The 26,533-nt window shown below is 52.0% G+C and overlaps 2 protein-coding genes across 4 annotated transcripts; one reads left to right on the top strand and one right to left on the bottom strand.

Annotated features, from left to right (window-relative positions):
* Positions 1 to 305: 305 nt before the first annotated feature.
* LOC133350192 (transmembrane gamma-carboxyglutamic acid protein 2-like) lies at positions 306 to 13,232 on the top strand. Of its 3 annotated transcripts, none has more exons than XM_061564289.1 (8): positions 308 to 807; positions 5,397 to 5,565; positions 7,473 to 7,636; positions 7,889 to 7,928; positions 9,458 to 9,584; positions 9,990 to 10,160; positions 12,180 to 12,248; positions 12,380 to 13,232. In XM_061564289.1, exons 2-8 carry the CDS (start codon positions 5,421 to 5,423, stop codon positions 12,429 to 12,431), a joined length of 768 nt encoding a protein of 255 aa, XP_061420273.1. In that variant the 5' UTR covers positions 308 to 807; positions 5,397 to 5,420; the 3' UTR covers positions 12,432 to 13,232. The 3 variants fall into 3 exon arrangements, with proteins under 3 accessions (XP_061420275.1, XP_061420273.1, XP_061420274.1); XM_061564290.1 differs by lacking the exon at positions 308 to 807 and adding an exon at positions 5,061 to 5,139; XM_061564291.1 differs by lacking the exon at positions 12,180 to 12,248 and having other exon boundaries at positions 306 to 807.
* A 1,246-nt stretch (positions 13,233 to 14,478) lies between these two features.
* LOC133350187 (uncharacterized) lies at positions 14,479 to 18,763 on the bottom strand. The gene is made up of 2 exons (XM_061564283.1): positions 18,121 to 18,763; positions 14,479 to 17,522 (listed from the first exon to the last, which is right to left on the bottom strand). Exons 1-2 carry the CDS (start codon positions 18,412 to 18,414, stop codon positions 16,308 to 16,310), a joined length of 1,509 nt encoding a protein of 502 aa, XP_061420267.1. The 5' UTR covers positions 18,415 to 18,763; the 3' UTR covers positions 14,479 to 16,307.
* Between the last annotated feature and the right edge of the window lie 7,770 nt (positions 18,764 to 26,533).

Here is a 26,533-nt window from a genome sequence, read left to right as displayed (position 1 = left end):
GCTCGGGGGTAGGGAGGGGATGGCGAGAGGGTGAGAGAGAGGGAGAAGGGGGGGTTACATAAAGCAAAGATAAAAAAAATATGAAATGATGAACGAAGCAAAGTGCCGACTACACCGAGCATCTTCTTGTTTCCACTGATCATAAAAAGAGAGAGAGGGAGTGAGAGGGTGAGAGAGGGTGAGGGTGAGTGAGGATGAGAGAGAGCGAGAGAAAGGAGGGTGGGGGTGGGTGAGGGTGAGAGAGAGAGATGCGGGGAGGGAGACCTGTGGCGTGTCTCGACGAACTTGTTCGGCGAGCTGCCCGCTCCTCCTCCTGCTGCTACCGCCTCCTCGCATCCTCCCACCGGCAGCAGCATCATCATCACCGCACGCCCCCCCAGCCCTCACCCCTCCAACCCTCACCCCCTCGCAATTCAACCAGGGGCGGCTGGGTACAGGACGTAGCGAACACGCAGCGGGATAAGACCCACCACCTCATTACCATCCCCACCACCACCTCATTATCAGCACCACCACCACCTCATCCCCACCACCAACCACAACAGTCCTCGTCAAGCTGTCGTCATCGCAGAAGGAATCGTTTCGGATTTGGAGACGCGGTCTCCATCGAGCCCGGCTGGCTCCATGACCGCCCTCCGTTCCGGCTCCGCCACACGGGAATGCGAGCGTTCTAATCCGGGGTAGCGAAGAGAGACAAGACCCCCCCCCTCCTCCTCCTGCTCTCTCCACTGCTGGATTGAGGGGATCTTGAGCCGCGTGGAAGTGGGCACGCGGAGACCAAGAATCGTCGGATCAGTTCTCCCGGCGGTAAGAGACGTAGATTACTGCGCCGTGTGTTCTGTACGCGGCTTTGATTCGTCGATCCACTGCTGGATGGAATCCTCCCCTTGTTGTGTGTCGGGTCCGGCCGTGGTGGAGTTGTTGGCCTGACCATACTTCACCACTCTGGTCGGTGCGGCGTTGTGAAGCGTGGAAGGGAGCGCCTCGGGAGAGGTTTCGGATCCTCTCGCTTGCCGCCGCCGTCGATGTTGAGCCATTCCCGGCCGGGAGGTCAACTCGGGTGGCCGGGTTCGGGTCAGCTCTGGGGCGCTCTTAGCCCTGCGTCACGGGTGCCGGCCACCCCGTGCCCAGTGCCGTACTGTGCTATTGTCATCGGTAGTGCCGTGGTTGTGTCGTGGCACTTACATGGCCGTGGATACCCTATACAAAGTGTTACGTAATCTTCAATAGGATACATCGGCGTGCATGGAGGCTAATCGGCGTACATGCCACACACGGAGCCCTCAACAGACTGCTGGGGCAAGAGCCGCTAGCGAGCACCCATGTGTCGGCCTGCAAGGGGGTGGGTGGCAGACACCACGCCCGGACGCCTTTGTCTCCCCAGTCTCTGATGTTTACACACCGCACAAGGCACGTGGCCGAGGGGGAAGGCCAGGACTCGTTCAAATATCGGCCACTGTTTTTGGTCCGTGATTGGGAATGGAACTTCACTCCCAGCGGTTCTGCACCACCGCCTCTCCCACAAGGCGTGCATAGGGAAAGCAGTATTATTATTGTTGTTGTGATGAGGTTTACCTGTTGCTTGTGGTGGTGGTAGTGTGATCTGAAGTTTAAAAAGACGCTGATGAGGAAGCCGAGGGGAAACCACCTAAAGTCCTCAAACGCGCACGGGCTAACATCGCCACAATTGGGTGAGGGCCACGTGGTAGCTCCATGCAAATTCTTATCGTTAGCGTCACCACCACCACCCCAACACGATTGTGACGTTTACAAAGGTAGCGTTATGATTACCCGTTTTACGTGCCAATGTATTGGTCACGTTCTGACGATACAGCTGCTCCTTACCAGCGGTGACTTTAGACTGTTGGTGACTGGATCCAATAAATAGCAACAATAACATATCACCCGCCACGTTTCGCTCAAACCGCTGTGAGCTTCATCAGGTACAGACAGAGGCGTCTCGAGAGTACAGCGAATCGGGACGCACTCCCCATATGGATGGCCCTGCATGGGGAGTAATCCCCTTTGTACAGGAGGTGGGGGGGGGCGTTGAGAGCAGATGGGATTCATAAAAATATAAATGTGTCGTTAAACCCGCCACCACCCGACACAGCCAATTAGTAAGGATTGTCACGGAAACAGAACGTGCCAATTCGTCACTAGTACAGCACAAGGGTGTGTTGGAGAGCCAAGCCACAACATTTACAATCTGAGTACGACGTTTCGCCAGTAATTACAACTCGCTTCATCAGGCGACAGCCAGATTTACGCGATCTAACCCAACACAACCTGTATTATGGATGAGATTTTGTCGCGAAAGCCTACTTGTTTAACGGGGATACAGAAAGTTTGAGCCATCTCTACATATATAGGGCCCCTACAGGCATGTTATGTCTGAGCATTGGTGACTGTTCTGTACTGATGAGTCCTCGTGAGGATGAAGCCGGTCTCCGGTTGTCCGCTTCACTGCTGCCGTTGTTTTGCTCTGTTTGTGGGATGGCCACATTTCCTCAACTTCGTGATGGTTCTCAACGACGACGCGGGCTCGCACGTTCCAGTTCTGTTGAGCCGGTGATCTGGACAAGGCCGAGTTGGGTTGCTCGTGTACGCGCAGTGCTGCGCTGCGCGTACAGCAGCAATGTGTCGTTAGGTCTGTCAGCGTGAGCCGAGGACCTGCTGCTGGGCAGAGAACCAGAGGAGGAGAACGGAGAAACAGAAAACTTGACACGCTCGTCACTAACGCCCCGTGGCCCTGGAAGGAAGCGCAAAGCGGTGCACAGTTTTTGTTGTTGTTATTGAACAATGGCCCTGCCTCAAAGCAAATGAGAGAAACGTAGACTTGCACAGAAACCTGTAGACTCGCAAAACGTCCAGTAGACTTGCATAGAGACCCATGGACTTACATTCACAGATACAGTACTTAACGGAGACCCATGGACTTACATGCATAGATACTTTGTAGAGACCCATGGACTTAATCCATATATACTTAATGGAGACCAATGTACTCGAATACATTCATAGATACTTAATGGAGATCCGTGTCCGTACATAAGGTGCCGTAGACTTGTATGGAGGCCCATATACGACTGCGTAGATCTTGGCGGCCACGTGTTTTCTGGTTGCGTGACGTGTTGGGGCATGATACCAAACGGCACGTGGTCCAAACCCGAGAGCTTCGAAGTGCCTTCGACTGAAAACGGAGGCCTACAGAGTTGGGTAAAGACCCGTAATCCCATAAATTTTCACAGACCCGTGTACTTCCCTTGACTCGTACAGAGACGCACATACTTGCGTAGTCTTAAAAAGAGGCCGGTGGACTTGCACGTAGATCCCATGAACGTGTACAGATGGCCACGTACGAATGGGGAAAAAAATCGGTTTGAAACGATCACGGAATAAAATTTTAAATCCGATTACCGATGTTTAAATCGCGAAATTGAAAGGCGCCAGATGATCTGTCGGGAGTTCGTGTTGCGTCCACAGTGAGCTCGGCTCTCGGCTCACCGTGGTGGTGCTGGCAGCTCTGCGCTCTGTGAGGTCAGGCTGGGATGAGAGGAGACGTGGTGGTGGATCCGTGTTCGGGCACCGCGGCCGTGGGGCTCCCTGTCCGAACGCGTCATAGGTTTCGCCCCTACGTGTGTGTATGTTGAACTTCTTTTGCACCGTACGTAGCCAACCGTGCTAAAATCGGAGGTGCGGAGGTTCTTGTTTATAAATGCCTAAGGCCTATTTCTGTAATTCTGCCTTCTGGTTTTATTCTGGCATTATAAAATGATTTTTACTGTCTTGTAAATGTTCTGATGTTTAGTTACAACATGTGAATGTTTGTTCTTCGCTCGTCTGACGTGGCCTTTACACCTTGTGGTATGAAAGGCGCTCAACATATTAAGGTCATGGTTATAACATTTATATTGCCTTGCATAGAAAGCCGTCGACTTACATCGAGACCCATAGAGATACAAAGAGACCCGCGTGGTGATGATGAAGTTGAACTGTGCTGGGGTGATGTTCTCTGGGTACGCGGTCTGTCATCCAGCACTGGAGGTTGGTGGATCACTGCGCAGATGTTGTTGTGAAACTCCCTTCCTGGTTGGCGTCGAAACTAAACTATAACAATCTTCTTCTTGGTTCTTTCGGTAAAGTCACGTAGAAGGGAAGTAATAAAATAATAAAAATAAAACATAATAAAATAATTCTCACCTGAGGACGGCTGCTTGCGTTGTGGCCGAAACATCGTGAGAATTATTTTATTATGTTTTATTTTTATTATTTTATTACTTCCCTTCTACGTGACTTTACCGAAAGAACCAAGAAGATGAATCCCTGCAGTCACGAAAGCTTTAAATAGAAATATAACAATCTTGACTTAAAGCTTTCGTGACTGCAGGAATTCATATTCTTTGGGTCTTTCGGTAAAGTCACCTATCTACGTGACTTTACCGAAAGACCCCAACACATTTAAACTACAAAACTAAACTAACTGACCATCACAAATGATTGCTCAAACGAAGTGGCTTTTCACGTGGAAATTCATAGCAGCCAAATGCTCTAAACGGATGTTGATTCTAAATGTGGAAGGAAATGCCTGAAATAGTGTGGCCTGTTCTGCGAATCTGTGTTTTCTAAGTATCCTCGTGTCTTCGTGCATCTGCAATGTGGCTCAAAAGCAATATAATGTTTAAAAATAAAATTTTCTGTTGTTCATTCATCAATCATCATCAGCCATGGTCGATCCACTGCTGGATGAAATCCTCCCCGAGTCGCCGTGGCCGCGCGATGTCACAATCCGCCCGGCACTTGCACGCGAAATAATTCCATCGTTCCATCTCCCCTCATCCACGCGCCTCTTGAATACATTCCAAGAGCCACCAGGGCCGCGGGAATCCTGCCTTGAGCCGGTTCTCTCTGGCTCTGGCTGAACCTCCTTCCTCTCTCTCACCCCCCTCCTCCTCCCTCCTCCTCGCAGGGAGTCACTATCTCATTGACAATAACATCAGCCACGATAAATCCACGGGTGGATGAACGCCTTCGGCATTCCCCCTCGTGTGCCGTGCCGGCCTTCGTAGGTGCTACACGTCAACAGCACTTGCCCCAGTCGTCTAACAAAGGCTGTACGGGGGATCGTTGTTGTTCAGTGTAGGTATAAGAGGGTGTGTAAGGTGTAAATCCTGTGCGCGCCTTCCCGCGGCACACATCTCATCTCACCACCTCTGTGCTCCGGGGCTTTATTTTGGCCGGGCCGGGTCAGGTCGGGTGTGGAGTCGGCAACCCGGCACACCACGTCCAGTATTCTGCTCGCTACGGCTGCAGTTTCTACCCAACGCGTGTCTACCTTCGGTCGACAACCGGCGGCCGAGTGTAAAGTTGACCGCGGCTTTTCCCGCTGCCCCCAGGTGGACCCCGCGCTGCCCGGGTCGATGTCAGGATCGGCCGAGCCCCTCCGCGGGGCACGGCTTCCCCTCGCTTGGGCGCTGCTCTCCACGCTGCTGCCCATGGCAGGGGCAGGGCTGCACGCCGCCAGTGGGGGGCAGCCGGGAGGCGGCAACCCCAATGCCCAGCACGGTGAGTGAGCAGAGGCCCCCGTCCGCAAGCCCCTTTGTGATCATCACCGTCATTGTTTACATCATGATCATCATCAACGTCATCATCGACGTCATCATCGCCGTCATCATCGACATCATCGCCGTCATCATCGGCGTCATCATCGACATCATCATCGACATCATCATAAGTCATGAGCGATCCAACCGAGCCAAGAAATCAGTTTTATGTAACGTTTATTTCCGTATCGTGCAGCATTTTGCGTGTGTCTAGTAACAAGGTTGTTTTTGCCCTGATTACTATTTGGCTGTTTTTTTCCCACCACTGATTCCCTTCATCGCATTTACATCATTTCATGCGCGTGCTTTCGTCACCACGGTGACCCAGGTCCCTCTTGCTCACGAGACTCTCTCCTGGCCTCGAGTTCACGCCCATGGGCCTGATTCGGGCCGTGTAGCTGTTGAATTATCTTTATTATTTTAAAATATATTGTTTATTTATCCGTTGGTGAAATCAAAACCGTGTCTCCGTCACCCAGGCGACGTGACGCGTTTCATGAAGACCTCAACTTGTTTTTAATACAACGCAACCGACTCTTCGACTGTAGGGTGCGCGTAGTATTTAATCCGACATTTTAAGGTCAAAATTATTCTCGAACGAGATGCTAAGCAAGCGAAAAAATCACAGTCATTATTAAACACACAACAGCCAATGGGAAGTGGTGTTGGTTGTGGCCGTGATGGGGACACTGAGCCATCAATGCTGCACTTCTGGGTTAGAATCCAGGTTTCAGCCAGCCGCGATTCAACCGGGTTCCACCGCACATGGCTGGCGGGCATGAGTTCAAGACCGCCGGGGCCAGCAACGGATGAGGAGCGACCTCCCATTGCGTGCGGAGGTTGGTCGAGGTGTCTGCCCGGGTTGCTGAAACAAAGAGCGTTTGCGTGCTCAAGGGGAGGAGAGAAGATGTGTAAACAGAATTGGGAAACAACAGAAGTGGACTCTGGGTTTTTTTTCTGAGCTCTGAGAAGACAAATACACGGGTTAGGGACCTCGGAAGATAAAGTGCAAACTGTAAATTCCAGTCCTCCGGTTTAAGCGCAACTAAAGTGTAGATAGGGGGTTCAAACGGGCAGCGCTGTCGTTGGCCACTCAACTCGGAGCTTGTGAGTTCATTAACTAGTTGGGGGTTTACCCTCAGCCCTTTATCCAAGCATGTCGATAAAATACAAAAACATAAAAATTGTACAGCCCTCTCTTAATCTGCTGTCGTATCAGTCGAGGGGGTTGTTTGATTCAGTCGACGCGGGAACCTCGTCTAGTTCCGGGCTGCTGAAATGTTGAACCCAGGATCTCGGTGGTGGCAGCTCAAAGCTCTTACCCACAATTCACCGGTCCACTTGCCACTCAAGGTTTATTTTGACTGCAATAACGTTCAAACATCTACGGTTCCATCCACTCCATCTTTCCATGACTGATCTGCCCCAGCCATGTCACAATTTGGCATGTGATTATTATCATCATCATCACCGACCGTGATCTATCCACTACTGGATTAAGACCTCTCCCACCCCACCCCCCTCCAATGTCATCACCATCCATCACGGTCACGCGAAGCGACAACCGACCATCGATGTTGCTCCAACACCGCGTGGTATCATCTCACCGCTCCGTCTCCTCGGCGGTCAACTCTAGCGGAACTCTCTCTCTCCTTTGGCTGTCGTTCCATCACCAGTCTCGTCCAACAGCCTCCCCCGCCTCCCCCCCCCCCCCGCCCAAGTCAACTTAAGAGGACCCTCCTGAGAAAGAGTCCTACGACTCGGTGTGCCTTGCCTGGATTAAAAAACGAAAGCAAAGTAACGATCCATATTGCTCACTTAACAATGCAATATATTCTCCCCCCCCACCACCCGTACACATTGCAACAGCGTTCCTGGGCGCCCCGGAAGCGAACTCGTACCTGTCACGTCGGCTGCGCGCCAACAACTGGGACTTTGAGCTGTTCCAGCCCGACAACTTGGAGCGTGAGTGCAACGAGGAGCTGTGCAGCTACGAGGAGGCGCGAGAGATATTCGAGGATGACGCCAAGACGGTGGGTCCCCCCCCCCGCCGCCCCCCCCCACAGTCCTTGCGCGATGTCTTGGCGTGGTCAAGACGGTGAGTCCCCACCCGCCCCCCGCCGGGTTCGCGAGACCAGTAGACCAGTCTCATGTGCAGCGTGCTACTGCCGCTGCTGTGTTACATAGCGGCCACATTTGGAGGCGTTGTTCAGCGTCGCGTGGTTATCGTTGCCGTAACGATGGGATAATCATCGTTCCCCGTGGTGTGTGTTGTTTTTTTGTAGAACGCCTTCTGGAAAACGTATATGAATCCGGCATCTGCAGGTAAGCCGATTAAATTAAATTATATTGTTGTTTTTATTAATGTGCTCGTTTAGTCAGGCAAGCCTCGCTGAGTCTCAAGACTTCTTTTCAGGAGGGTCCTGCCAAGTTTTCGCAGTACAGGGGATGTGATGTTGCTGCGTGTGATCCCAATTGAGTGATGGCATAGCAGTTAGCGCGCTGCGCTACGAACCGGTAACCCGAGTTCAATTCCCGCTCATGGCCAATACCAGTGACTGTTATCTGAACCGGTCCTGGGCTTCCCCTAGGTCGACTCAGCCTCAAGTGAGTACCTGGTGTGGTGTGTCAACATCGTCACTAGGGAGACAAAGGCGGCTGGGCGTGGTGTTGGTTACCCACCTCGTGTGCCGTGCCGGCCTTCATAGGTGCTGCTCGCTAACAGCACTTGTCCCAACAGTATGTCCAGGCTATACGGGTGAATCTTTGTCTTTGATCCCAATTGATACATTTGCCTTGTGATTTTTCAGCATTGGGATTATGTTTGGCCAACCACCAGTTCCATTCCACGTGTTTTTTAGCTATGGGGGAGGAAACCCATGGAGAACAGGTTGGGGGAGGGCGAGAGCGGCCGCAGAAACCCCGCACAGAGAGAGAGGAGCCCCAGGCGGGAGTCAAACCTGTGGCCTTGCCACTACGAGGCACGAGCGTCACCGCTGCCCCACCACCACCGTGCCGCCCAGATGAAACGATTCGCCTCCTGGCGATCGTGGACGCTGCTGTGGGGTAACGGCTCGGGCACTGGGGCTTTGCAATCCAGACGTCGCCGGTCTGATTTTATCTCACGGTGCGGCAGCTGAGAAACAGATTCCTGAAATGCCCACCGCCCCCCGAGCCTCTGTCCACCCAGCTGGTGTAAACGGATAATAGTTCATCGATCGGCATGTCACGTGTGGTGGGGTAAAGTGTGAGAACCCCCTCCCCACCTTTCTAAGGCGTCTGGGTTGCGTGGGAGAGCGGACCACAAATGCCCCCACGGAGACTCCCCCTGCAGCGGCACGAGTGAAGAATTGCTGGGCTGAGACTTTACCCTGCAGCTGTGATGGATTGCAGTGCCCTCTGCAGGAAAGGTCCCGCGATTGGCGTCGTCCAGGTCCTAAGGGGGGGTGGGGATAACGACGCAGTCCCCTCGCGATTCGAGGAATTGTCGCAATTCATAGACTCGCAAAGAGACCCTGGACTCGGATAGAGATCCGTGGACTTACGTACAGCGTCACTAATTAATTGGCCGTTAACATCTCAATATATCGGGGACCGCAGAGCTTGGGAAACTGTTGGTGCCGGATCACCACCTTGCTGCCGTCTTCCTGCTCGTCTGTGGTTCCCCCTGGCGCCTCCGAGCCGTCCTCTATCTACGAGGAGCGTGCACTCTGCAGTGGTCCTCTCTCTACGAGAGCGAGGAGCGGTGGCGGCACGGCGTTACAAGTTGACGCAGCCGCCGTCGTCGTTTTATAATTGTTGTTATAATCTAGGCTGCGGTGTTTGTCGTCGTCTTGTCTGATCGCTCCGCGCAGGGAACTCCGGCCTCAACATCCCGGGCCTGCTGGCCGGCGTGATCGCGGCCGTCGTGCTGCTCATCTTCATCGGCCTCGTCTTCGCCTACTGCTGCAAGTACCGGAGGAAACCGCGCGGCGGCACCAGGTACCGGGGCCCAGCCAGGGCCGGCCTGGCTCGCTCGCTGTCGTGGGGAGTGGGTGGTGCGACGCGACGCTTTTGACTTCTCGCCTCGTTAAAGGAAACGGACGCAATCTTGAGCTGAGCTGCTATAATTGATTAAAGAGTTGAACGTGTTCTTGAAATAAGCAAGGTTGTACGGACTTGGTGGGATTAGGGGGGTGGTTTGGGGAAGGGGGTGGGCGGTGTGAAAGAGGCGATGTGAGGCAGTTCCAGAGTCGAGCAGAAGTGCAAATCCGAGCAGTGGCCAGTCCACAGGTCCCGTGACCGGTAACATGAAGGACGTTTAACACGTAGGCTTGGACATATTTACGACCCCGCGTCAGCGCCCCACCGATATTCCCGCTCGTCGGCATGCCCGTGTCCCACCAGGAGCAACGACGACATGGAGATGAGCGGAGAGCCGAGGGCGCCGCCGCCCCCCGACCGCGAGGATCCGGCGACGATGATGGCGGGGCCCGACCAGCTGCTGGGGCTGCCCTCCTACGAGCAGGCCATGGAGGTGTCGGGGCAGTACGACGGCCCACCACCACCGTACACGGGGTGAGCAGCTCCACCCTGCGCGACTCCTCGTCCACCTCCTCGTCCACCTCCTCCTGGTCGCTCGCCCGTTGTCTCTCGTTGGTCTCCGTGGCTCCCGCCTGAGGTTTATCTACGATTGATATCGAGGCCAGCCCTGCCGGCAAAAGCCTGAGAGATGAAATGCTCAAAACGTAGCCCAACTCGCAATGCCCAAGCTTGGGTTTTTTTGCATGCTCCCCTTTAATCGAGGCCTTGCTTTCGCTCTACTTTGTCGAACTTCTTTCACACCGTACGTAACCAACCGTGTCAATCGGAGGTGCGGTGAGGGAGGAAGGATGACTAAAAAAAAAAAATCTCTCTCCCTCGACCTCTTCCCCTCATCCCCTCGTCTCCTCTCGTTAAACTTTTACTCCCGGCTCCGGTTGCGGTGGAGCCTCGTGACGCCAATTTTCCACTCGCCCTGACTGACCGCTGCTCCCTCTGTGCAGCATCGCCACACTCACAGACACAGATAAAGAGGCCTCCCCCCCCCCTTCCAAGAGCTGACCTCCTTTAGAGCCGCGATGGTGTGGCCAGCATAACGCACGGCCGCCTTTGTCTCCCCCAGCACTGATGTTTGCACATCTCGCCAGGCACTCGTTTCATTTTGAAGTGCATTTTGTGTCACCGGGTGAGACCAGCATCGACTTAAGTGAGTGAACTGAGTCGCCACAAAAACAAAAGCAAGAACATAAAACAAAGTGCAGCAATGAAACCAACAGAAATCGATGCAACAACAACCACGTTACAGAGACTACATCAAAATAATGCTGTCCTGGGTCGACCGAGTGGAGCCCTCGGGACACGTTCAAATAATCGCCACTGGTGTTCGCCGTGGCCGGGAACTGAACTCGGGCCGCGGAGTTTGCAGTGCACTTCTCGAACCACTGCGCCCTCGCTCCCAGTGACGTCACCACACAGACACACACGCACACCCCTCGGGTGCGACGAGGAGGCATCAATCTTGACTTAAAGCTTTTGTGACTGCAGGAATTCGTATTCTTTGGGTTTTTCGGTATAGTCACGTAGATGGGTTAAAAAAATTATCAAAATAAATGGAAAACTACGACGTTTCGATCGCAACACAAGCGACCGTCATCAGGTGACTTTACCAAAAGACCCAAAAAACATGAGGCCTAAGTGTAATTTATTAAATGGCTACATTCGAACCGCGTTCGTGTATCGTGAACGACAGCGGACACGGACTGCCGTTCACTCTGACTATTCGTCAACACCAATCTTGTGCTCTGACCGTTAATTTGGTGAAATGTCATCTGGTTGTGCTGCCGCTGCTGCCGCTGCTACATTAACAGTGGTGCATGAGCACATTTAACAATTCCAAAAACTCGCCAGGTTTGCCATAACACTGGCCGCTGTGAAGAAGAGGGGCTGTTGGCAGACGCATCGACGAATTTTAATCTTAGTCAAATCTGGAAATGATGAGAAAACCCCCATTGTAATACAACAGCGCAGGCTGTGAAAACCACACGCTTCAAACAACAACAACAACGCAGACACGTGTAGAAAAAAAAGCCCAGAAATTTGTGTACGTGCAACAAAAAAACCCATCGGCGGTTCCTGAAGAAGTGCCATTGTGGCCCTTCTCCTTTTAATGAAATGAATTTGAGCGAATGTGACCGTGGCTGACGGCGGCAGCGGCAGCAGCGACAGCAGCAGCAGCAGCCAGTGATGCGGCGATGGACAACTGTGGTGGGGCACCGGCTTTATCCCCAGCATTGTCTCTCTCCCATCGTCGTCGATCTCTGCCGCCGTCAACAGCCGGGCGCGGTCACGGTCGAGGCGAGCGGAGGTCTTCGTCTCTTAGACACGGCAGCGCGAGCGCAATACGAATATAAAATGGTCACAAGAGTCCCAACACCGTCACGGGGTTTCGCGGTTGCGCCGTACAAAGTCCGACGTTTCGCCCCGCGCCCGGGGAACTTCTTCCCAACAACTGAACCGAGCGTCTCGCTTTCTCCCTCCCCCCGATTTTAAATTCAGCGCTCCCCGCACCCCAGAAGCTCCCGGCACGAGGAGAGAAACGTCGGACCTCATGCCCAGCGACACGCGGTAACAAAACCCGACCTGAAACCGTGACAATTACACCGCACGCCAAAGCCAGCGGTTGCTGTAACGTAAACCTGCCGCCCGCGCACTCCTCCTCCCCCCCCCCCCCCCCCCCCCCCGTGTTTCTCCTGCAGGAGGAATTCACAGCGAGGATCGAGGAGAGGGACTGCCAGGAGGGACGTATGAGCCCCGGCACTCGCCCCCTCCCCGCCATGAGGACTTCGGGGATTTGTTGGCGGTCGTGGTTGCAGCTGAACCGTTGCCACCGTATGCGGCTGGATCGTCACCACCTACGCCCCACGATCGAGACAAAATCTGTGACGTGCCTCCTGGTCTTTTAAAACAAAATAAAAAACACAAGCGACGTGATGGTCATCAACCACCTCCGCAAGTACCACCACCGCCACCTTGCGACCTCGCGATGCAACAATCCTCCGCCTGAGCACCGGTCACACGAACCGATTTAACTGCTCCATCTCCACACGCACACACGTATGCACGGCGACGTTGGCGAGTTTAGAGTGGGCACCGACGGACGGATGGACGAGGCGGTGCGTTGAGCCTTGATGTAGAGACCCGAGTCTCGGCGCGGGGCGACGGACCGTGCAGCTTCCTCCCGGCCTAACCGGTCGGCACGCTCGGCGCTCCGCCGCCTCCATCAGATTTGCATCGTGGTGAGAGGGCCCCACTGCCAGCTTGCTTTGAGGCGGGAGTGGAACGCCTGACGCACAAGGAAACGGACCGACGCTCTGCGAAAGCGAAATACAAAAATATTACCAACGGCAGCGGAGAAAGGTGCGGCCCTGCAATTTGCTTGCCGACGTCACTGCAAGCCGATGGGCAACCGGAGGAAGCTTGAGCCGTTCCAGAGGGTGTTTTGGCCCTGTCTTACCCGCTGGAATAGGTTCGAGTACCCACACTTTACCCCACTGCACTGCGGCCTACCGATCCACTTAACTGTGAACCCATCTTTACTACTGGTTGGACGCTGGGGGGGGGGGGGGGGGGCGCTGGGGGGGGCGGTGTGGGGGGGGATTTAAGAAACTCGCACCGTTGTTTGAACCGCCGCGCCGGGAGATCCAAACGAACCGGCGAACTCGGCACGGCGCGTCCGACCGTTGCACCTCCCCTCGGGCAGCGACATCAAAATACTGGGCAGGGACGGACGAAGTGTGGGTGGTGGTTGTGGGAACGGGAACTGGGCAGTCTGGTGACACGGCTACCGAGAAGCTGGCGCCGCGGTGACTTTCCGGCGGTTTCGGGCGAGACAACCGTGGCTGCTGCTGCCTGTCGCCTGGGAAGTTGAGCCTCACCGCTGGGTGAGATAAGAACTGCACGAAGCCGATTGTGCACAATTAGCGCACCCTGGCGGACAGAGAAACCTCACGGTTATTTTTTTTAAATCACAACTTCGGAGTCGAATTATCTGCCGATTGTTTAATCAGTTCACGAGGATTCTTATACAGTTTTGCAATTATTTTATTAATAGTATGACGTGCGTAATTTACACTGCAGAATTTTAATTGGATTTAATAAAGTGAGTTCGACATCGCGTGGAGCGACCTGGAGTGAGATTAAATCCATCGAGTGCAGGAGCGACGCGCACATCTCACATCCACTGCTGGATGACAGCCTTCCCACACCGTGCTGGTCAGTTGACCAACTTCTCCGTGCTGGTCAATGCGGGTTGGTTAGTAAAGGCGGTGGGAGGATGGACCTGGCAGAATAGAACCGCAGTACGATGGATTGTACTTCACAGACCATGGCACGTTTGCGCATGGCGATTTATATTATGCACGAACGACGCAAATTATTCGGGTGGGTTACATACATATTGAACCCTTATCCTTGCCAATGACATCTGGCAGTTCAGCATTATTTCACGCACGTTTGACTGCTGATGACATGGACTTGAGTGTTAAAACTCGACCAGAATGTTGCTTGTACTGTACTCTGTACTGCTGAAATAATGCATGACAAAAAGGCCGATGGGTTATGTACAAATCACTTTTTGTTTTTAATTTGGAAAGACATATGAAGGAGACGATGTCCGATCTATTTTATTTATATTCGTCACCATGACCCTCACGGGTTTTTTCGGGATGTGTGGTGTTCACCCATTCAAGTGCAATCCAGGCTCACACCTGCTTTGCTTGATAGGGCTGATGGGATTGGGTGCATTCTGGGAGATTTGGTCACGAGTACCAGAGCAACAATGGACATCCAAAAAAAATTCCATTTACAAAATCCATCGGCTTAATTTAATAGTGGCTTTAATGTGCAAATGAACAAATAATTAAACAATATCATCCACATCACAGAATTATCACGTTCAAAAAATAATTTTACAAACATTTGGTAAAAAAATACAAAGTGTAAAAAAGATACACACACACAGCGTCATTCCCGACTCTTTGAATCCGTGTGGAGTTGCCAATAATTCAGGTTTAGAGAACACTTGGATTGGACAGCAGAGGACCTCAAATGTAATTGCTTGAAGGTTCTATTCCAAGCCAGGGTCATCATCTCTCCATGGTCACTAGCATGCATATCGCGAGCACCATTGAATAGGTGGGGGGAGGGGAAGTGGTTGATCCACTAGGATGGGCCCCTGTCATAGTAATGTGTAATTTCCACCGATTTCTCATCTAATGGAGCTGAGCACCACTTGCTGCTGGTTATTCTGTGCAGGTGCAGGGCCCCTTTGTCCAGCCACTGCTGGACGAGTGACCTCCCCATGCGGGTTATGTAACCGTAATGCCCCAAGCTGGTTGGTGTGCACTGGTGAGGGCCCGCCAACACGTGCATAAAATACCTGCACCAGCATTCAATAATTCACGGTTAAACAATAATGCGTGGATTACACAGCAAAGCCATCCCTCACATTACCCCGGAACAATCACGTGCCGACTGCAGTGTAGCAGTGAGTTTGAAAAAAATAGACTTTGTATTTTCGTTCTGCTTCCATGATGTAATAACGCGTTTTCCTCCCTCGACATCACCTGATGCCACCTGACACCCTATTTCTGCAGGAAGAGCAGCGTTGATGTCACGTCACGTGATAATGGTATTTAGGGTCATCCAAAAATGTTGTATCTCAGGCCGTTTTCAGAAATTGCAGATTAATCCGAAAATCTGGAAACCTCCAGAGCGAGACTTTAGTTAGTGGAAGACCGAGTTCAATATCAACTACGGGTGGTGCCATTTCACTCTCACGGGAAATGTAAAATATTTCTCAACCACCGCCACCAACTGGCTCGTTCGGTCATTGCCAAAGGTGCTCAAACCGGTTTCCAGCTCCGCTGGCCATGGGGTGGCACTCCCCCCCCCCCCCATCTACAGCCTTAATCGTCGTTGGAAATTCCACATTACTATGATGGGATCCAGTATAACCGTAGGACAATTGGAAAAACTGATAGGGATGCTTTTACATTGATATAAACATAAAATAGCATTTGAATTTGTAAATGCACCTGCCATCACCTACTTGTACAGCCCATGTTATAAATTTTCAACGATGCATTACCTGTCCAATAAGTGCAACTAATATCGTAGAGCCTTGCAATGGTTTGGTTTTATATCAGTCGACAAGGCAGCCCTGCCTCCGAGTCAGTGTTTGGCTCTGGCTCGGCTCTGGCTCAAAGCCACGTGCTTAACTTGAGTCGGCTCCGAACGTGGTCCCAGCCACGCTTGGGATTTCCCAGGAGCAGAGCCTAAGTCGCGACTAATACCACACTACTGGGTGCTAACACGGCGCAAGATTGATATATGAAGCGTGGTTACAAAGGAGCTCCACCAGCGATGTAGCGAGCCATGTCAAATCGGGTTGAGGAAGCTACAAACTCCAATCCTGGCGGTTTCGCAGTCTCAGGTGACAAGGCAGATGGATTCATTGACAAACTGAAATGCGATCGCAGTAGCTTCACCCTCACGGCTTTCTCTACCAGACGGTGCGCTCACAGTCCACGCGGATTCCCAGGAAAACCGCCCTTGTTGAGCCCAACACTGGTGCAACAGCAGCAGCAGCAACAATCGATCTTGTAATTCAATCAGTATCATGGACTACTCCCCGTGTACACACGTTGAGATTGTAAAACCTGGGACAGATTGTCTAGCCCCCGCTTCCTCCACCTGAAGCGCCGCGCCAAGGTCGCGAATTATACATCTGGGTGGCCCCCGCGGTACACACCCCCCGGCTGCCCATCCCCTCCTGCGACGGCGCAACGCGACCCCCGACCTAACCCGCATCTCCTCGGGAGTGTCCTCGGCCAGCACGGGGCCCCCCGTGGGGGGGCTCGAGTCGTCCTCCGGGTCATCCAGCAGCAGCAGCCGCCGCAGCGGCAGCGTCGTCCCCCTCGCCGTCTTCCCCTCGCCGCGTCCCCCCCAACGTTGCGTTGCGCCGCTCGGAGAGCGACCGACGTCGATGGCCGCCAGGTTGTCCGCGGGAAGGTGGTGGCTGCAGTCTGGGGTCAACACGGAGGGCGCCGACAGGTCCAGCAGCAGCCTCAGGCCGCTGTCGTCCGCCCGCGTGTCGCGCGCTCCCGACGCTCGCTCGCCGTGATTTCTGTGGCCGATTTGCGAGGCCCCGGTTTCCAAACCTCTGGGGCGACCATTTTCCAAGTTGGTGCAGGGACTGTTTTGTGAATTTCTCAAGTGACTTTGTTCAGAATATAGTACATGGCCATTTACAGAATCTCTGGAGTGGCTATTTAAAACATCTTTACAGTGACTATTTTTGGAGTTTATCATGTGACCGTTTACTGAAAAATTTCCGTGAATTGCAGTCAAGCTCGTCAACTGAACCTTTGTTAAACCGTTGTTGCAGTGAGCGTTTTCCGATGTTTTTCTCTGCCCACTTTCCGAACTCCTACACCGTCTGCTCCCAGCATTCCTCTCTAAACTCGAAGACCTTGGCTGAAAATCTGGGGCGACACGGGGAGATCTCACGCATGGAGATTCCCCACACGTCACGGACGGAGGAGATGTCTCGGGCGTAGATGTCTCAGAAGCTTCACAGCCGACAGCTGCACAGACAACAGAGGCGGCCTTCGAGTTGCGGGCTCCAGGCAAACGATGGATGCCGCTGTTGTTGCTGCTGCTGCTGCCGCTGTTGTTGCTGCTGCAAACGAGGAACTGCAGTGGCAGGAACCGGCCGGAGGGGATGGCCCTCCCGGTGGCCACTGCCGTAGGCGCTCTGCGATGTGGGATGCGGCTTCCACACTGGCCTGTGCCTCCCAAAGGACGGTCCCCCAGTCCGCCTGGAAACTGCGAGATCACCTTTGGGGACAGGGGGTTGAAAATAGAAAAAAACATTTTATTGTATCAGTATGACGTTCGTAATTTACTCTGCTATACAAAGACTCCACTTTGGTGCGGCCTTGCCCACACATGCCCGCATAGCTGCCTTATCAGTGCCCTTATTACAGACCAAGTCAGACCTTATTGGTCACCCCGTGCCCTAATAAATCTCAACGTTCATCGTACGAAGTCCCGTCACAAGGCAGAAACACACAATTTCCCCTGTACTACAATACGGGGAAACCGTATGGGTGGTCAGCACCACTCCAGTGCTGATGTTGTAAACACCGCACCAGGTACTCATTTAAGGCCGAGTCGATCTAGGCGAGGCCCAGGACCGCTCCAGATATGCGCCAATAATTTCGTTGTGAGCGGGAATCGAACTCGGGTGGCCAACCGACTCCTAAAGACAAAGATCCCCCGTGTAGGCTCCAACAGGCTGTTGGGCAAAGTGCAGTTAGCGACTGAACGTCCACAATCAGATACCGGAAGAATCCGATGAGCTACAAAGCTCTTGTTCGCATGCCCAGCACACTCTCCCAGGCACACTCGAGACGCCCTTAGGTTACCCCCTTACCCACGAAGGGGGGCTCCCGATGCGGCCGTGGGGGGCCCTCCCAGGGCCAGGCGGGGGCGCGGTTCGGCCGAGGCGACGGGGGCCGCTGGGGGCGGCAGCGAGGGGGCGGCTCGGGGCCCCCACGAAGCTGAGCTCGGCCTTGCTGGCCCGGCCGCCGACTTCTCCACGCCGACCCTCGACTCCTCTTCGTCCACCGCGGCCACCGCCGCCTCGTCGCCCCCTTCCCTCGCCTCGTCCCCCCCTCTCGCCACAGCCTCGGGTCCCGCGTCTCAGCGACGAGGACGAGGCCGCCATGGGCGCCCGGCACCCGCCCGCAAACTCTTCAACTGTTGGCCGACTTGTGCCGCGCCATCTCGAGCCCGACAGCGCCCTCGGCTCTCGTGGCTTCTGCTCGCGGCGAGGCTCGCAGAAGAAGGCCGGCGTCGTGAGAAGAAGGCCGGCGTAGTTAGAAGGCCGAGGCGACTTATCTCCCGACTGCTGCTTCTGCTGCTGCACGGCCGCCGTCTTCACCGCCGCTTTGGCAGCAACTGCCTCGCTGTGGGCCCTCTCGTGGCCACATGGCGCCACATGGCAACGCGCGGCACCGCCCTCATCACCAAACCTTCCCCTGGTCCCACACCCGTTGTTGCTACGAGATAAATAACCACGCTGTATTTACAAACTGTAGTTTGTAAAAACAAAAAGCCTGTATTCGCCAGGCAAAGGTTTTCAATAAATGTAAGAATTAACCTGATTCCATTTTTCATTTTATAATTTTTAATCTGCGATCAGACACTAACAACTACTCAAAAAATGGTCGACAACTTGATTCAACTTCTTATATTTAAAGATGTACCCATCGGAAACCGCTCAATTTAAATATTCCGTTCTTTTTTGTATTAGAAAGAACAAACATTAATGACCTTAATACTGTACGAGGGGATGCTCCTATCTTTTACCTTTTTCAAATTATTCAGATTTGAACATAAAACGCGGATTGTTTTGGTTCAAACCCGCTTGAATTTGAAATATCTCAAAAACAATAAAAGATAGAACAATGGTTCTCGTTTTAATGTAATTTGCGGTTTAACGCTCTATCAAACGGAAAAACCAGCAATCTTATATTTTTAACGGTTTCTGAAAGACACTCACAAACATTTTTATGGGGCACTTACAATCGAGATTTGGGGCCTTAAACTGGAAAATGTCAGAATTCAGATTGTTCCTGTTGTTTGTGTCTTAAAAGCTACATATGTACCAACTTTCAGCTTTCTATCTTATCGGGGAGTACCCTGGAGGCTTTTGAGACGTACATCCAGATTAAGGTATTTCTTTTTTATATAAACTATATCTTATTTTTTTCAGGTAAGGCCCACTGAGCGATATATAGCAATTTTTCACAAGCAACCTGGTTATCACCATCGGGTGGAAATGTATAGCGGCCAAATACTCTGAACGCGTGTTGTTGATTAAATGTGGAGGGGAAAAAACCAGAGGACCCGGAGAAACATCCAAACGACCACGAGGAGAACAGAACACGCAACCTTAAAATATACGGCAGGCATCTGGGTCGGGGTCGAACCCACAACCTCCTGTATACCAGGCGAAGTAGTTAACATCTCGCCACCGTGGCCCGTTTAAAGGAGGTCCATTTCCCGAAACGTCGTCTGTTATATGTTTTTACTTTTAAGGCCGCGGTTTTATTGACAAACGTGTTGAGTTGGTATTTGTCCTTGTGCCCCACTGCTAACACAGCAGCAGCTGCATCATCATCGTCGTCATCACCAAGTAGTAATAGCAATTCATCTCGCTCATCGATGCTTGGCACAAACTAGTCATTAAAACATGATTTATAAAATACTGAAATGTGTTTATGTGGAGGGACAGACATGGGTATTGGGCGTTTTGTCAGCTTGATATTGGTCACGATTATATGTCTGGAAATATAAATGTGTTGTTAACCGACCACCACCCGGCACAGCCAATTAGTAAGGTTTATATCACGTGAACAAAGCGTGCCAATTAGCTAGTACTTCAGCAGCAGCTACTTCAGCAGTAACTAATTGGCACGCTTTGGCTACGGGAGGCTTGTACATCTGTTTCCACTCAGGGGGAGGGGTGGGGGGAGAAGTGATCTCTCCATTTTGTGTCTGGTCGGTTGGCCAGGTCCCGAAAATGTGGCGCCTGTAATCGAAAGCGGACAGATTGTGAATGTAAAGGAATTTGTATACTTGGGAAGTCTCTTGATCTGATACGACGGCTGCACGAAAGACAGAAGAGCGATGATGGCAAAGGCAAGAGCAGTACTTCCAGGATTCAATCTCGTGTGGAGAAACATCTTAAGAACATGCGTCCAACATGCGAGACTTGGACATAAAAAAAAGACTGAGACAGATATTGGCACCCGAAATGTATTGCTACATAAGAATACTGCATATCAGCTGGGCCCAACGAGTGGCCAAGGTAAGGAAAAGGTTGCACCATAGAGGAATGGCCTGATGATGCAGGCAGTGATGAGAAGGAAACGGTCAGCATTTGGACACCTGTCTTGTGGTTGTTGTTGTTTGACTTGCATCCCACTGGGATTTTTGCACACAGCGTTGATGTACGGTGCTTTTTTTTGGAATTTTTGCTGTTTTTTTTCTGGATTTTCAGTTTGCACATAGTCACATAGTCACTTTAAGATGTTTTCTTGTTCATGTTTTTTGTTTGTTGCGGTTGCACCCGATTCAAGAGCCGAATGGCTCACAGGGCTATACCTAATAAATTAACTTAAACTTGAACCTGTAGGATGGGCAACAGGAACATTAAAAGCGTGTTGTTCATGAAAACACGACCCGGACTCAACACTGAGTAGCTTTTGAGATGTGATGATATCGGATGATTTGGCAGTGCTTGCTGTCACTATACATAAATATATAGATGAATGTAACCTCGTGACCACACGCCACAGTCGCTGTGTCATCGCATTTCGCCTGGATGTGTTAGTGCTGACATCCCCACGGGATCTTTAACGCCCCCTTGGCAGCCACGCAGCCCCGCGCGTTGGTGATGAATTCCCCGCGGGGTGACGAGGAGTGGCTTCTGTCACGCGTGGACCTCGTTATTGACAACCAGGCGAGAGAGGTGAGCAGACGCTCCCAGGTGACCACGGCCAGGGTTTATTTTCACAGTCAGACGGCACGGGGCGCTGTGTGGATGATGAACCAACAGTGCTCATCGGAGTTGCTCTCACCCAGGCGGTCAGTGCCGATTCATCGTAGCAAAAGTAGCTACACATGCTACGGGCCCCGCACTTTCAAAGGCCCCGCGCTAAATGCTTTCAAGCTATCAATTCCGGTGCAGTGATTCTGCACTTGCTCTATTACTATAGTACTATACCGCCTTCAACTTTTAGAAACGACTGGGTTTTTAATGTTAGTGATTTGTCGTATTATCTGGCTGTATAGAAAATGAAAAAAATACAATTACTTTACTATGCAAGTAACAAAAATTGTGTTTTAATATTTGTGTTTTTTATGTTAGTGCCCATTTATAACAGATGCGACAGGCCCCGCACGAGCTTCATCCGGCACGGGCTGAGTGCTTCGCTGTGAGCACCAGGGTCGAGGGGGCCAACCCCACGCCACCGGAGGGCGACACTCGCAGCGAAGAATCCCGTGCGGCGCAGCCGCAGCGCCCGCGTGGAGTTCGGGCAGCGCCCCGCGGGCGAGCGGCTGCGTCTCGAGGCGGCGAACAAACGCGGGGCGGCGCAATTGTCCTGGGAGCGAGGGGAGACATCGGAGCGGGGCTCTGTTGCTGCTCGTGGCACGCGAGGAGGGGGGGAGGAGGAGGAGGGGGGAGGAGGAGGGGACTGGGAGAGGGGCGCCGCTCTGTGGAGAGAGTCGCAGGGGGAGGCGGCGCTCAGCTCGCGCCCGGACAGGGGGAGGGGCCTTGGCGGTGGCGGTCGGGGTCGAGGCGGCTCCACCGAGAGGAGTGGAGCCACCACCGTGGCGGGGTGGAGCTTGGCTGGGGGTCTGGGCCAGGACGCCTCGGCCGCTGAAGTGGAGGGGCCACGGGCGAGCGGAGTGGAGCCAGGTGAGAGGGGGGAGAGGCACGGGGAGGGGAGCGAGACGAGAGGGGAGAGACGGGGAGAGGAGGGTGGTCTCCTCGTGTTGCTCACTCGCTGTGAAGTTCGCAATTGGGGTTGAGAACTTGAAGTTGATTCTTGCCTTTTAGACGCCGTGGTTGTTTGCTTACGAACAATGTTGCTGTGAAAGAGGTTATTACCCGTAACCCTCGTGGGGTTTAAAGAGCTGCGTGGAGTCAGAAATATTCATAACCCGTGACTGGTCGCTGTCTGTGCAGTAATATCTCAAATCCACTGCTGGATGAGTGCATTTTACAATCCGTGGTGGGTCTTACGATTTTTTTTACAATACTTAAGTGTTTTACGTTTTTTTTAAAGATATAAACAACCAGATGTAGCCGGTTTTATAACATTTAACGGAATTTTTCTCAGGCAAATCGTGTTTGTAGTGGTATTCTGTTGTAGAAATAGCAGCTTTTAGTGCCAAATTGCACCGAAACCCTGTCTAAGTGGTCATTGTAAATTTCACTTTTACTGTTTTTTCGTTGCGTGTGGAGTTTCCACCGAGATTTTGCATCAAACCATAGCGTACAGCTGCAATACCCCGAACAACCGGCGTAAATGGGTTTATTTGCAATAAATTGACACTTTAAATGGGAAACTGCATAGAACAGCGCCCCCTAGTGAACAGCGCCCCCTAGCGGTAGAAGAGCGCCCCCTACTGGTGAAAATGTATTAGTGGCATTGGCAAAAATAAATAAATCTTACTCTCTTTCCTCCATGCCCTCTTGTCCCCGCCGTTCCATGTCTCCATCCAAGGTCGTCCACGTCTCTAGTCCCTCCATGCCTCGGACTCCAATCTCCTGTACACACAGACATACACACACGTTAGTATTGTACACAGAGAGAAACATTTACATTACATATCACTCACCTTGCCTCGTGAAAGCCGTTGATGTTCCTGGATATTCGCCGCTGTGCCCGGGATTCGAACCCATCACGTGTGGACTTCCAGGATTGCCTCGCATCGCCTTGAGCCACCAAGTCCTCACACAGATGTGTGCTGTTTTGTGCGTGTAGTTATTGCACAGAGCGCACGTGGCTGTTAAAAACACACGCGAGGACGTCATCACGTAAAGTTTAAATATCTAAAAGGGGAATCTCGGATTTGAACCTGTCTGCCCAATTTAAAGGGGGGTCTGCTTCTCCATTACACCACAAGGGCTTTGGTGTATGCTTTGAATGATTAGGTTATTAAATCGTCGTCTTTTCTCAACATAGTCATTGCAGATGTTTTATTTTTTAAAAAATTAAGTAATTTAAATATTTATTACAAAAAATGTGTTTAGCGTGGACTAGTTTTGAAAAGAAAAACTCGGTCGGTAGAAATAAAAAAATAAAAAAGCTGGATTTGAACTTGGGTCTCGATGATCGTCAACCTCGCGTGGATCCCACTCGCCCATCGAGCATCGGTGACACGCCAGGGCTACACGTGGCGTGATGATGTCATCTCGTTATGGCATTGCGCGTGTGACGTGGCGATGGCCACGTTTTTCAAAAGATAAATGCCAATGTCGAGGTCTCCTGGCCACGACGAGAGGGCTTCAGCAGAGAGAGAGACAGTGAGAGGTCGTGTCCGTGTCGCTGTTCCTCGTCCGTTGAAGTAGCGCAGACCCACAGCGGGTGTACTCTGCGGTCCATAGTTTGGGCTGCGTGGACACAGTCGCACTCCTGTGGCGTGCGTCTTTCATTATCCCACTGACGACGGAGACCTCGATGTGTCTAGCACTGGGAAAGTGACTTGCCACTGCACGCGTGGACGTGTAAGAGTGGGGGTAATTACGTGATCGCGTAGCATGAATGCAATTTCGCGTGACACAATTAAGTGCGGTGACGTCTTCATGTTTTTTGTTACGTAATGATTAAAAAAAACGTAAAAAAAACAACATAGGATTCGAACCTGGGCCACGCACTCCAAAGCCCACCGTGTTGCCCTCTACACCACGAGGGGGACGGTGTAAAGCCAGGCCAGTTCTGGTTATTAAATAATCGTCAGTTTCACGTATTCTTCCAAAATAAGGTATTTCAAACAAGCCCCTCCTGAGCATTTGATCCATCATGCACTTTAGAACGTCACTCCGGTGGTATAAATATATACTCGCGTTATATAATAACGACAAGACCGACGGTGGGTTCGAACCCGGGACCCTCCGCGTGGCTGCCGCACACTCTCCCTGCTTGGCCACCTCACGGCCCCCTGTGTCGCTCCAGCATCGCTCATCTCAGTTTAACACGGAGCAGACTTTCGCGACCAATATATTCATAATAAAGGATTTGGGTTAGATCGCGTAAGTATTTGCCACAATTCTGGCAAATCGCCCGATGATGCTGGATGTAATTACCAGCGAAACGTCGTACTCAAATTGTAAATGGTGTGGATTCACTCTTCAACACGCCGGTGGGCTGAAGTAGTGACTATTTGTCTTTTTATTTACGTAACAAATCCCTTACTGGTTGGCCGTGTCGGGTGGTGGAGGGTTTCGACGCATTTATACTTACGCGATCTAACCCACAAACCTTTATCATGACTTATATACTTCACTGATTTCATTCAGGCGTTACATTAACCGATTTCATTCACTCATATCATTCACTGATTGAATTCACAAATATTCACGGATTTCATTCACGTATTTCATTCACTGATTTCATTCACTCATATAAACTCATATTCACTGATTTCATTCATATCATTCACTGATTTAATTCGCTCATATAATTCATTGATTCCATTCACGAATATCATTAACTGATTTCATTAACTCATATTCACTGATTTAATTAACTGATTTCATTCATTCAAAAAACCTGGTGATGCTGCTGCTGCTGCTGCGTTGACTGTAGTGCACAGTTAACAAAAACACTCAACACACTGGCCTTATTATTTACATTTTTTAATAACAGGCGACGTTTCGGGCAATGGCCCTATGAAGAAGGGCCACTACCCTTCATTTTGTTTTTAAAAAACACAACGGATTCAGGATTCCTCCATCCAGCAGTGGATAGATAATGGCTGTTTATGTACAGTATTCTCTCCCATCCACGTCGTCCCAGCTCATCACGACTCATCCCGCGCCCCTCGTCTCTCCTCCTCTGTCCCTCTCAATGTCTCTCTGGGGCACTGAGGGGGGAGCCGGGGGGGGAGCAGGGGGCGGTTGTTTTTCATCAGAACAAATCTCACCGTCACACGACGTCCGCTCGCTTTCAGGCCCCGAGTATTCTTCTTGTTTAATCCGCCAGGGCCGTTCATTAAAGGCGCATGGCCCGGGCTGCTGGCCGTACGACAAACCTCGAGCGCCGTGAGAGAAGTTCAACTCGTGCCCAGGCGTCGGAGGAGACACGGCAGGGGATTCGTTCCCCCTGCACCCGGCACACCGCATCCAGTATGCGTCTCGCTGTGGCTGTGTTTAGCAAATATTTCCAGAGGACAGCTGCTCCTCACAGGGAGAACTTTGGAAGGCCGGCACGGCGCACGACGGGCTGGGTGGCCAGCACAACGCCCGGCCGCCTTTGTCTCACCCGTGGCGATGTTTACACATCGCGCACCAGGCACTCACTTGAGGCTGAGTCAACCTAAGGGAAGCCCCAGGACCGGTTCAGATAATCGTCACTGGTGTTGGTGGGCCGTGAGCGGGATTCAAACTCGGGTGAACGGGTTAGTGGCGCAGCGCGCTAACCGATGCTTTACCGCTCCCTGCTGCCATCAATTCCGCACCCACCACTACCAACACCACCGTCATAATCACCACCACCATCAACTTTGATGGTGGTGGTGATATCATCTCCACAATTTACATAATCATAATCATCGCTGCCATCAAAATTACCCCCACAAAGACAAAGATCCCCCGCATAGCCTTAACAAACTGTTGGGTCAAGTGCTGTTAGCGAGCACCTATAAAGGCCGGCACAGCACACGAGGGGGTGGATGGCCAGCACCACGCCTGGCTGCCTTTGTCTCCCCAGTGGCGATGTTTACACATCGCACCAGGTATTCATTTTAGGCTGAGTCGACGTACGGGAGGCCCAGGGCCGGATCAGATAACCGTCACCGGTGTTGGCCCTGAGCGGGAATCGAACTCGGGTGGCCGGGTTTGTAGCGCTAACCGCTGCACCACCGCTCCCCACACCACCAGTGTGACCACCACCACCACCACTATCATGATATCCACCACCACCACCACGAAAACAACTACCAAATTCAACAATTACACGAACATCAATGGCTAATTTCAAACGCTCTCCATAGATCCGTCAAGAACCCCATTTAATCTATTCACAAGTCTTGACGTCAAACATGTTCTA

Source organism: Lethenteron reissneri, chromosome 33, assembly GCF_015708825.2.
Source record: "Lethenteron reissneri isolate LAM-NWPU_2019-01 chromosome 33, ASM1570882v1, whole genome shotgun sequence".
Taxonomy (NCBI): domain Eukaryota; kingdom Metazoa; phylum Chordata; class Hyperoartia; order Petromyzontiformes; family Petromyzontidae; genus Lethenteron; species Lethenteron reissneri.
Note: the sequence above shows the minus strand (reverse complement) of the source record. Positions and strands in the feature narration are given on the sequence as shown.